This window comes from Mytilus galloprovincialis, chromosome 7, assembly GCF_965363235.1.
Source record: "Mytilus galloprovincialis chromosome 7, xbMytGall1.hap1.1, whole genome shotgun sequence".
Taxonomy (NCBI): domain Eukaryota; kingdom Metazoa; phylum Mollusca; class Bivalvia; order Mytilida; family Mytilidae; genus Mytilus; species Mytilus galloprovincialis.
In genome coordinates, this window is record NC_134844.1 from 28313222 (window position 1) to 28326746 (window position 13525).

Genomic DNA, 13525 nt, shown 5'->3' on the forward strand with positions numbered 1-13525 from the left:
AATTGCGACTCGCCGATTTTGTATAACAAAATGAGACACGAGGAATATCCTTATAGGAGGCAAAACTGCTTGGTTTTGTCTGGACACTTAAGCTTAACACGCCGGATTTTTACGGGGTTTGTGTTGTTCGTGTTTAAAGTAATTTTCTGTGTAGTGTTGTGTTGACGAATGTTTTTCTTTTCGTCGTTTTATTGTTTTGATCATGATGTTTTGTTAGTGCCTTTTTTGTAACTTCTTCCTCTTTTATATCTCTAATGCATTACGCAAAACAAAAACAAAAAAATTCTATTAAGAATATATTGAAGGTAAATGTATTTGAAAACAAAAATATGTTGTATCTTTGTGTGCTATAATATAGATAAAGATGATACCAATATTAAATTGAAATATTTTAACTTGGGCCAGCTCAGAACACACAACATAGAAAACTATAGACTGAATAACATGAACCCACCAAATAACAGATGCTGATTCTGGTGCTAATAAACGATAAAAAGACCGATCCCGCTCTACATGTTGCACCCGTCGTGTTACACATGTAAGTACAAACCGTAATGTCTTATGGGGAAGGGGTTGGATTGTAGATACTACAATTGGTTCATATTTGTCGTCGTCTGTAAAACATATACTATACTGATTAACCAACTCGTGAAAGCGTTTGTTAAAATTTAAGAATGGATGATTTCAACAGCTTTGAATAGCTCATTGTAAACATCAAACGCTCTATCAAAAAGTAAACTCACAAAAATACTGAAATCTCTTATCAAATGGCAAAATCAAAAGCTCAAACATATCAAATTAATTGATAACAACTGTCATATTCTTGACTTAGTACATACATTTTCTTTTTATAAATGTTTTCAACCTGGTTTTATAGCTAGCCGCAAAACCTCTCATTTGTATGACAGTCGCATCAAATTCCATAATCAAGACAAAGATGTGTGAACAAAAAAAAAAGACATAATAGGTAAAAAATGTCACGAATAGGGTAACAGCAGTCAACATTGTGTTATAATCTTTATCACTATAAAAACATATGCAAAAAAAAAGCAAATATGTAACAAAGAAGCATATAAAGGCATATAGGAAAAGCACATTAGCACAAATGAAAGACAAGAATACAAAAATTTTCAATAGGAATCAAAGGAATCATGATTGGAAATACAAGTCCTGGAATATAGTATCAACTTTGAGATATATGCTCCGTATGCAGGAGCTGCTTGAATGTTGCCATGGAAAGATCAGAAATTAGAAGCTGACATTATTTTTGTTGTAAACTTTGTGTCTAACCTAAAGCTACCATCATTGTCTAGATATAAGTCAAGATATGAGGTAGACTGAACTGTATTTGTTATATTTGATATCTCACGTTCAATGCAATAAACCTTTGCAAAATTTGGGTCCTCAGTGCTTTTCAAATTCGTACTTGATTTAGTCTTTTTAACTTTTTTTTTGTATTCAATACGTCACTGTCATTTGTCGATCAAACGAATGGCTGGCGAACAAAATTATTAGCCTGGTATCTTTGAAGAGGGTTTTTTTTTCATCCCTCCAGTTATTGTAATATGAACAAACTTGTTAAATTGTCTGATGATCTTATTTATGATTCATTAAGAAAAGAAACATTTTGTCAATGGGATTCTGATAATACCTAGGCCTACAAATATTTCTAAAGGTCTTCGTCAATAGAGAAGAATGGCAGATGAAAAAAAAGCATCTGAAGAAAAACAGATAGCACTATTTCCAAAAAAGAAAATAACTATACAGGAAAAAAAGGCCAGAAAACCTAAAATGTTAGCTAAAAACACAACCAACACCAAGAACAATATATTATAAATGTTTGATAAACGGAAATTTGAAGTTGTCTCTCTTTCATTGTATGCATGCATATTTTGAGAGGTTAATATAAAAACAAATCAATATAAACCAATATTATTTTCTTTTAAGAAACTATCACACACATCATTCACAAACTATTTCCATGATGCACAAACATTATTGATCTGATCATTCTATTAGTTAGGGAGGGTTGGGACCTTACAAATACAATTGAGAATGAAAATTGGGAATGTGTCAAAGATACAACCACCTGACAAAACAGCAGAAAACAGAAGAAGGCCACCAATGGGTCTTCAACACGTGAAAAAATTCCGCACCCGGAGTCGGGCTAAACAAAAATGTGTACTACTTAAGTGATAATGGGCGTCATACTAAACTTCGAACTAAAATTAAAATCATACAGACTAAAAAATGCCAGAGGTCCCTAACTTGGGGCAGGCGCAAAAATGCAGTGGCTTAAACAAGTTTTATGAGATCTCAATCCTCCCCTATACCCCTAGCCAATGTAGAAAAACAAACACACAGCCATACAGTTTATAAGAAGTCCGAGTCCGATGTCAGAAACACGTATTTCCCCGACACATGTTTGCGCCTGTTCCAAGTTGGGAACCTCTATCCTTTGTTTGTCGTATGTCTTCTTTTTAATTTTTGTTTCTATTCTTGTTTCGAAGTTAAGAATGGTGTCTATTTCTCTGTATTATTATACATTAATGATAAGGAGCCAGTTGGAACCCGTCTCCAGCTGCTGGACTTTCTCGTTGTGTTGAAGATCCATTTGTGGGTGTTTTCTGTTCATTGGTCGTGTTGTTGTCTCTTTGCCACATTACTCATTATCATTCTCAATTTTATCAAATATGCTGATACCTAGATGCAGCTTCAGACTAATTCAAAATGTATAGTTACATGAATGAATACATTTGAGGTAAGTCGAAATTTGGGCTAATCTTCCCATGTGCAGGTACATTCCAAGTAAATAACAGTCTTTATTTTGATTATATATTGACATTCGATATGAAACCAATGAACTTCTACTTCTAAAATGTCCTTGTTTTTGCACCTCTTCGGTTTGCCAGAGAATGTTTTTTTCTTGTTGATCAGGGAAAACAGTCCATCAGCGCCGATACCAACCCAGCGCCTATGAATGAAAATAGCACGTTGTGGGAATTTTGTGCGTCCAATGTGCTTTTTTCCCACTTAAAATCTTTGAGTTGGGAAATACAACCATTATTCCATACAAGTGGGAGGTTTAGCTAGCTCTAAAACCAGGTTTAACACACCATTGTCTTTTGAAAGTGAATGAAACGAAATTACAGTTATTTATCACGTGTTCTGTTGATTGATAGCGTTTGATTCTGTAAGTTTTCATGGACTTCCCAAGTTTAAATTTGCCTTTGAAGACGGTATTTTGAATTTGCCTTTGATGACGGTATTTTTGTTATACTTTTATACCAGTTTGACTATTCGTACTTTCAGTGACCTTCGCCTGCTTGAACAACTTAACACGTAGCACAAGCTTATGTTAAGGTCGTGATAATTTTATACTATATTGTTAACATCTTGGTAGACACTCGGTTGTTAAAATCGGATTCGAATGTTCAAATTTCTTTAAAATTGATGATGATATATATTTTGTCAATAATGTTTTAATTTTTTTATCATTGTATTTTCTGTTATGTTATTTTCACTCCAAAATAGAAGTAAAGGTATACCTGTTGGGATGTTGACTAGAAATAAGCATATAAACCTTTTTGGAATTATGTCATAAAGTTTCTATATGTTCATATAGTCCAAACTATCAAATGTTTAGGATTGGACGTTGCTGATGAAACTAGATCCGGAAAAGCACTTCTGACGAATAAACGATATATAGTGTTAATTTCATTTTACATCTGTATTCTCATTGAATACATTTAGTCAGATCGATTGAGTAAATTAAACATCAAGATTTAAATACTTTACGGTAATTTACAATTGTAATAGAACGACCAATTAAATACATTAATAAAGTTATCAAAATTTCAAAATACAATTCAATTGACATTCGTTCAAGTTAAATATTTATTTTTCAATTAGAACAAACATTATCAAAAATCCAATATTGGACTAGTTAACAAAAGTTTATATGTGTATCATTTACTATCATGTACATTTATAGTCATGAAAACTTACCGGTAGTTTATTTCAACCTTGAAAAAGCCGGGGTAGACATTTCAAAAGTAAGAAATGCAATTGCTCTCAAATTTATCAAATTTGTCTATTAAATCTTTAAAATAAAAGCACCATTAATGTTATAGGGTAATTGCACTGATATAAAGAATATATTGGTCTGAAACACGAACGTTATTTGCAAATACTGTCCAGAGCAGTACACCATGAACCATACTGCACGAGCTTGCCAGTTCAATATGATATTTTCCCACCGAATATTAGTTTTAAAAATTGTATATCATATAGTACCAAATATGTCTGATAATCGCTGATGCTTGAAGCAAAGACCACCACTATCCATACCCGTCATTTTACTCGTTAGCCGTAGATTCTGGCTGAGAGATAGATGTTTGCGCGGACTGACGCCAACATGTTGTTTGGCCATTTTGCCATGCTACTTGCGTGGAAATGTTCAAAACCTTAAGGAGAATTACTGAATGAAGAGGCAATAGTTTATATCGCAAGAAAGCTCTACTTTAAGGTTTATTTATAAAGAAAGACCAGTTAAAATATCGAAATACTTGATAAATTTATATCATACAGTGTGATATGGTCCAGATGTTCAAAAGTGTTTGTTGTGAGGTCGGTGTTATGACAAATGTAACTGGAAACGGTTCTGTCTTTTTGAGGAGTGTTAGTCTTCAACGTGACAAAATATCAGCATGGGTAAACTCTGTTTTCTAAATATCAGCATGGGTAAACTCTGTTTTCTAAATATCAGCATTGGTAAACTCTGTTTTCTAAATATAAGCATGGGTAAACTCTGTTTTCTAAATATCAGCATGGGTAAACTCTGTTTTCTAAATATCAGAGATGAACGTACAGATGTTAAAAAATTTCATTTATTCAGCGACATTCCGACATCTTGAAACGATTTAGAAGCAGTAATATATTATAGAGAAATCATGGAAGTTACAAAGGAGAAGACTACATGGGATCATGGCCATGGCAAATTCATATCCTGCCTCTGTAATGAAAATTGAAATAAATTGAAAATGACCAATTCGAAACTACCATTTTACATAATATTTTTTGTAAATCTATATTCTAAGAAATAACCTTATCCAAAGAGATAAAAGAGTAAAGGTTAAAGGTTCACAATTTTAATCCTAGAAAAATAAATTTATTAAAAGTAAATGATATATAGCTAATAATTATCATCTATGCGTTTGGAGTTGAAAATAATAAGTTTGGTGGACAGCATCCCGTTTTCGCTTATTTTAAACCAAGTCTGTTTATTACAACTACAGTATTGAAATGTCACTTTACTACAAATTACTAGGTGTATTTCATAAGTTATTAAACAGGTAATACACAAAGCAGCTATAAATTATATTTCTCATCAGGGACAGGTGTTAATATAACTGATTATATAAAGTTAATGAGGCTTCGTGTAAATATGTTTTAGACAATAAAGAGAGAAGTAATTTGTTACTGATTTTAACGAATCCCGATTGTAAGTATTGTTCTTTAATCAAACCATCTGCTTGCTTTAAGTGATTGCTAAGCAATTAACCAGGGACGCAAACCATAAAGATAAAAACATAAACCGTTTCTAAGTATTTAAAATATGAGACTTTTCTGATGTATGGAATAGATATATTGGGTGTTTCATAAATATGAACGGAAGAAATGGTTCAATACGAAAAATAAACGTGTAAAGAATGAATGATTTCATCATTTTTGTTCTTTTTTAAATTCCGTCGGCCTTTTATTCCTGATTTGTTTTCATATTGATTCAAACACTTTTTAAGTTTTTATACAGTTGTTTCTCTTGGTTTAATATTTTAACCCAGCATAAACGCATTATTTTACATATCATTAACCATACCAGTATCGATATTGTCCAAAAACTTTCATTACAACAGATGCAGTGGTATTGGAAAAAACAGTAGTATTGACTACAAAAAATTAAATACAAAGAATGAATATGATTGTAAGATATTCATATAGCCGCGCAAACAATTTCATAGGCACATATGCGCTTCAACCGTCAGTCTGTCTGTCTGTCCGTCTATTCACATGCTTGGGAAGCTTACCTTAAGGGCAAGACGGGTATTGACATTTTTCACAGTTGAATTACACTACATTAAGAATAAAAATCTTTGTACAAAATGTTAAGATAGAGATAATCCAAATCATCTACTTCAAAAAGAGAGACGAAAGATACCGAAGGGTCATTTAAATTCTTAAGTCGAAAATAAAATGAAAACGCCATGCCAAACAACGAAAGAGACAAGAGACAAACAAAAGTATATTAAAACACAACATAGAAAACTAAAGCATTAACAACAAGAACCCAGACAGAAACCGGAAGTGATCTCAATATACTTATGAGAGTGTTGAGCAGGGTGAAGGTGTCTAGTGATATCTTTTTGAGAGTTCACTCACATTTCTAGTGATAACATGTATCATTATCGATATCATCCGAATAGTCCCATATCTCACAAACACGCCAGCCAATCATCTGATATTCCAAAAGCAAAACATGATTCAATGTGAAAGCAGTACGGATACGGATCCACGATTTGAAGTTTAGGGAGGAGGCGATCCTGTGTATTAGGAATCAGGTGACCTGAATTTGACCACCTTCAGTAGTTTAAATGATGCTTATACATCAAAATGGATATGATTCATCCTCTCAGGAGTAACACGGCGGATTGTACTGATAAAGCAGAAACTATTGACCCTACCAGATTACTCAGGTCTTCAGTCCCTGAATTTTGTGGGTTTCTTGTTTTCTGATCGTTAGTTTCTTTTGTGTTGTGTTTGTAGAATGAGATTGGTCTATTCTTCGTTATCTGTCTGAGTATTTCTTCGACTAATGATGTTTCTATAGTCCCCATTGGCATCTTTTCCCCTATAATAAGATGATAACGTCCATTTGAAATCGACATGACGCATTACCATATTATCATTTAAGTCGAATGTCATACTAAAATATTTCAGCAAACCTGTGTCCAGTGCAAGATGTATGTACACGATTTCTATAAATTGATTTTAATTATGATTACGATTCATTACTTCAACATGATTTCGAAATAAGGTCCTATTTTGCAAGCGCTGCATTTGATATATAATCGTATCTGGACGCCGAATGTCCATCCATAATACTAGTAACTAATTGACTTTCGCCTGAATCGTCATTTAGAATAGACTAATTGGTCCCACAAAGGGAGATATCGACAAAGTAGGTTCCAGTGATAACAACAAAGCTTGTCCCTGAGTAATGCAAACACCTCTGAAAGAGTTTTCTATTAGAAAATATAAACGAAACCATTGGTTCCAAACGGGAGATTTGGGAAAAGGTATTTTGACAGCTTTTGAAGAAATTTAAGATATCCTGGATGTAGAGATACGCAGCCACATTGGGTTGATTTATTCAATGCAAAATCACGACCTCGGGATACCACATGCATATTACTTGTTATTTGAAATGAGAAGATGGATGCATGTGGGAGGTATTGAAGGTGCTTGTTCCGAGAAAAGGCTGTGCGTGGCACTCAATCGCTTGTTGACTGTTGTACCCTTATTTTTGACATGTTTACCTATTATGTCTGTTTGATTTGTTCGCGAATCGTTGTCAATATAATGGAATTTGATGCGACTGTCATACAAGTGAGAGGTTTGGCTAGCTTTAAAACAATTTTCTACATAAAAAAAAATACCTGTACCAAGTCTAGAAAATGGCAGTTGTTATCATTTCGTTTAATGTGAATGAACTTTTGATTTTTGATTTTGCCATTTGAAAAGGGATTTTCCTATTTGGGTTTCCTCGGAGTTCAGTACTTTTATGATTTTACTTTTTATTTTTCCAATTGATATTTTAATTTTTTTTTAACACATTGAGCTTCGGTTTTTTTTTTTTTTATAGTTCTTTCTTCATGTAAATATGTATCATTGATTGGAATGATCTGGTTTATTTACCTAAAGGCTTACATAGTCCTCTTCAATCTATTGGTTATGAACAGGGTTTCTAACAATTAGTCACAATTTCGTTACTGGATATTTATACTGTATCGGGAATACGTAAATCATCTATCGTTTTTGTTCTTTATCTTGTTCTAACATATTTATTTTAAAAGTATATGATCTTTGTACAAATCCCCCCCCCCCCTCTTTGTAGACACCCTTTCATTGCTACTTGTCGCATGTATTTACATTGTACGTTTTGCACCTTTAGTTAATTAAAGATATCATAACACATATTTATTCATTAAAAAAACAACGAATATTTGAGTTATAAAAGTTGTAATTTTATCAATCGATTTTGACAATAAAACCTGAAATTAGGAATTACCTGGGTTGTCGATAAAGAAATGTGTAATTAGAGTATGCTAATCATTTTTCTTCATGGCCAATCTACTCATATGGATTGTGATTACTTTCTTCAACATTAAACGTATAAGGATATTTTCAGAAAGCTGCTTCTTTTTCGCCATTTCTCAAATAAACGATCTTTAAAAGCAAAAATAGTATGAATAAATGTTTAATGATTTTGATCTCTAATACAAACAAAACGAAGCTAGGATTATCCGTATCATTGGACATTACTCAATAATCAGTGTGGAAAAAATAGGAAAAGCATTGTGAATGAAGCTTATTGGATAAAACGTTAAAAACCAGACAATGTGCTAACGGTTTTCCATCAACAAACTTTGAAAAATTTGTAATATATCATTATGTATGTCTTGTGAAGCGAAAGCTAATTACAACAACAATTTCCGCCTATCTTAAGAAGCGATTCCGGTCTGAATGGGGAAAATATTGTACTTTGTGTACCATTAGATTTTTAATACAGTGTAGATCTGCATATGAATTTAGAACGACCGATGAATGTTTAAATCATTTCAAAAGTTCGTTATGTTCTGAGTCTCTCGACCGTGTCCGTACAACAAATATATACTGTATGTAAACCGAGTTATCTGTAAAAGATATTAAAACCTATTAAAGTTCCAGGTGTGTTACAAGGAGGCAATTTCGGACTAACATGTACTCGGACATGGGGCATTAAAAACTTCTTGCAACCAAGGGACGTTTTGCTATGGGATTTAATCAGTTACTTTACAACTATCATACCTTAGTCGTAATTACAGGTGAGTTGAATTTCCAATTTTAACTTTGCATCGATTTTTTATATAGAATGTTTATTTTTTACGGTTGCATTGTATTTTCTCTATGACATGATTAAAACATAAAATATTCATGAGAAAATCACCATCAATATTTCCGTGTTTATTTAGAGAATAATTTCATTGTTTTATCCAAAATATTGCTATACATACTAACAAGAAAGGGAAATTTCGTAGTTTCATGAAACAAGAAACGCAGGTGTATGGTTAATATCATATTTACTCAGAACATCAATCAAATATTGATTTAAATCTTTTGATATGTTCTTTGGTGGGTAAATAAACGGAGTAATAGAAGAGTAAGAAATATGATATCATATCTGATGTTAAGGTTGTATAATACACTTTTTAAAGATTTCTTTCGTGCTACCTGTATTTGCATAATAACAGTAATTGAAGTGTAAATTTCTTAACAATATGATTTGAAAATCTTTTGGTTAAGAAATGGGCTTATCTCATTTATAGGTTTGTAAAACATTTTCCTAAGATGAATTATATATTAACTGTAATTTTGTTTTAAAGTCGATTATATATAATTCAATCATTATATACGTGAAACTAAACTATGAGGAAGAAATAAATAACTATTTATAACTTGATCGTTTACAACTTTTATTAAAACACATAATACAATCGATTGATGTACATGTACACACGAAGCTTTATTGCATTAAAGCATTGTTACCCCCCCACCCCCCCCCCCCCACCCCACATAAAAAAAGAAAAAAATTGTCCAAAATCACTTTACTCACACCCTGATTTTCCTATTAAGCCATTTAACTTTAATTGTTTAACTTTTTAATGGAATGGATGTTCGATAACGGATTGTTCTGGGTGTTTTATAACTACTGTAAAAAAATAGAAACCCTTTCCTAACGGTTATATCTTCGGTCCGGTAAAAACACATCACCGCCTATCGTTAGTTATGTAAAAGCACAGGCGAGTTCAAAACGCAATCTTCTCTTATACCCAACAGTATAGAGTTTCCAATATTTCCTTTTTGAAATGCAGTTATACGTAATTGTAAACAAAATGGCACACGTGAAAAAAACAATCTCAAATCTCGGTTTCTTATTCGTATTTCTTGAAATTCTAATCCTTAGTCCCTCTTTTTACCAGCGGTAGTAAATTTTATGTATATCTTGGTCAAAATCTCAAGAGTACAAAACATACAAAATATAAATCTTGTTTTGTTATTCATATATTGATAGATTTAACCTAGAGCCATGAACTAAACTATAAATTGTATTTAATTGGATGAGAAAAGATATTTGGTGTTCCTGATACAATCTTTGGAAATATTTGGCAATTCTAATATATCAAGCCAACACTTTTATTGTAGTTGTGTTTCTTTATAATTGCTGGATACTCTTCAAGTATGCTATTCTCCTTCGAAAGACTGTACAGGGGATACAGCAGTGCATCGTCCTGTCCACTAGATTTAACTATTTTCGTTGTATTCGGAGGGAACCCTTATCAAAGAGCAATTGGGTCCTGATATAAAGTGTATCAGTACAATAGGGAGGTTCGAAGGGGTCAGTTAAAATTATCAGGAGAAAGGAAATCAGTGCCAAACTACAGTACGTAAATCAACGCATCGTAAGCTAAAGACATCTTCGCAAGTCAAAGGGTACGCTTCAGTCCCTTTCTTTCCTCGTAACTCTTGGCTAGCGAAGATAGAAAGAAGCGAAATTGATCATAATCCTTGGCTAGCGAGGATGAAGCTAAAGAATAAACATCACGAATCCAGCTTGTAACCGTTGTTTATTAGAATGCACCGAAATTGTAGGCTGTTCCTGTTCAGTATATATTGAATACTCATCGTGTTAATCGTATTAAAATAAGTTTATGCAACATTTGTTAGTGAGACGTCATATATGTGATGAATGCGGATTGATTAATGTCTCTTAATTGACTGGCTTTAACTTATCTCTTATCTGACCCTTACCAAATATATGACTTATATATATTCTTGACGAAGTTGTTGAAGTTGCTTTACACCGCACAGTTGGCCCATCACTTAAACAAGCACATACTCTGATCAATCATTATAATGCAGTTGCACATGTCTTATATTAATACAAATTGCCTCTAATATTCATTTAGATATATTTAGACGCTGTATATGTGCCTAAATTTGTCACTTTTCAAAATTTGGTATTAATACTAAAAAAAGATGATGAATTGACTTATAAATTTATAAATTTACGATAAAAGGTGCAATTTAATGTTCTTCAGAAGATCAGTCATACTTTTTGAACTGTATAAATAGCAGCATATTTAAAAACCTTTTCACTCTTTTCATACCAATTACACATATAAAACGAAACGCCTATTTGAAGTGCTTGTATTTGCCTGAAGTGACATCTGAATACATGTACATGTATACAAATGAAATATTCTAATGTAAAATATTTCGTACATGGGAAGATATAGAGATAAATGAAACTGTTCCCGTGGGTGTTTATTACGTCATAGAGTTACATCAACTTTTCATAATTTTTCATACTTTTAACTTCGCGTAGTTTTTAGTACCAAATTTGGTAGAAAAAAAAATGAAGATTTTGAATAATTCTTTAAAGACATGGACTTTTGCTCTTTTAGCATCAATGTATTAATAAAACAAGTAATTGTGTATTGTGTACAGGCCCCTGAACGTTGAGTTTCAGTGATTCTGAAAAATAACCTAATTTGTTTAAAAATAAATCTATACGATATGTGCATCTGCGATCCTCACCCAACAGTCCAATCATATAACAATTTAAATTTTAGCATTTTTTCAAATGATAGGAACAAAGCTGTGTGGGGTATATACTTATACTTGTACAAACACACAAGAACAGTGAACTTAAACATGCACAAACATACAAGTACAAAGGTGTTACAAAGACCCGTAGCTCTACGTACAAAACATATAACTTTTTAAAACAATCACTGGGCTGATAAATACTATTAGACTTATAGATATAATTGTTTTGATTCTGAACATGAATATTGGTTCATTTTAAATGTAGGTGAGCTAATATTCAGCTTTGCACAAACAATTACACGGATGTATATGTAACGTGTAGTCTTGTTACTAAACTTATTGACAAACAAGATTAAATTTGCATAATCGTTATTTTTAAAAGGAGATAAACAACAATTATTTTATGCGGATGTAAAGTAAAGTGGGATTTGAAGCGAATTTCCCGACGGAATAATTGACGAACGGTCAAGTAGTTTAGACAATTTTTTATAATGAATTATTATTGAACATCAGTTTAATATTTTGATGTAAGACGACTTAAATATTTAAAGGAAGGTTTGCAACCGTTGCATCTGCTTTACTATCTGTGATTCACAAACGTAACCTAACGTACCCAACTGACGTGCAATACTTGTCGCTTCTTTAACAGTTATATTACGAAAACAGATATATGAAAATAGCGTATTTTTTTTATTGCGTATTGACATTGAAATCAGGGACACATCTGCTTGCCTAAAATGGGTATTTATAAGGAGAACACAACATGTACGCTTTCCACGTGATTTTTCTATCTCAACTCGGTTAGATTTGTGACTACTATGCGAAAAGCGCAATATACAATTTATAATTTATAGTGTCATTTAAAAAAGCTTTAATGAGTTTTGCACCACATGAAAAGTAAATTTAATGAATTTTACTTTTAAGGTAAGCATCAACAAAAGACGATTCTTGCAAAGCATGTTTAATTCAATGACGCATACAAAACACTCTTCGTTTCTGATACCATTTCCCACAGTTTCCCACGAACTATTTTCTCGCATAAAATTCAATCGACCGCCAGCGAGAAGAATTTTCATTTACAAGTGCATAGGATTTTTTCAAAAAGCTATACGATTAAGCTACCTTTTCCATATTAAATCACCGTAACTTTTTATGTTGTATTCAGGAATAACCATATTCAAAATAACGAATACAGTTGTTAATTCAGAATTAACTAATGCTTATGCGGTTTTATCACACACTCGAGTTTATTGAGAAAAAAGTAATTATGGACACAATAACGGACCAAACATGAATCTATACGAGCCTTAGTCAATTGCAATAACATAATATAAATGCAAATAAAGGGGAAATATCAAAGTTTGTCGTAAATAAAATGAAAATGTGTGAACCTGACAACATTACGTTCGCTTACATTAAAGACTAGGCGAAACGAATTGAAAATTATTCGAGAGACGTCATATCGTTTATATTGGTGAAAAGTCACGAAATATCTGTCCGATCTCTATACAAGTGAGGGTAAATTATATACATTTATAACTGATTAAGATCTAATGAACATGGACAGTATGAAATAGACATATCTGGAGGAAATAAA

The 13525-nt window shown here is 32.3% G+C and overlaps 1 protein-coding gene across 1 annotated transcript in view; it reads left to right on the forward strand.

Moving 5' to 3' along the window:
- Window positions 1–8627: 8627 nt before the first annotated feature.
- LOC143082693 (uncharacterized) overlaps window positions 8628–13525 on the forward strand; it is a 44047-nt gene continuing 39149 nt past the window's right edge. The window contains exon 1 of the mRNA XM_076258506.1: window positions 8628–9143. Within this exon, the coding sequence (XP_076114621.1) occupies window positions 9092–9143 (52 nt within the window). The 5' untranslated portion in view covers window positions 8628–9091. The remainder of the gene's footprint in view (window positions 9144–13525) is intronic.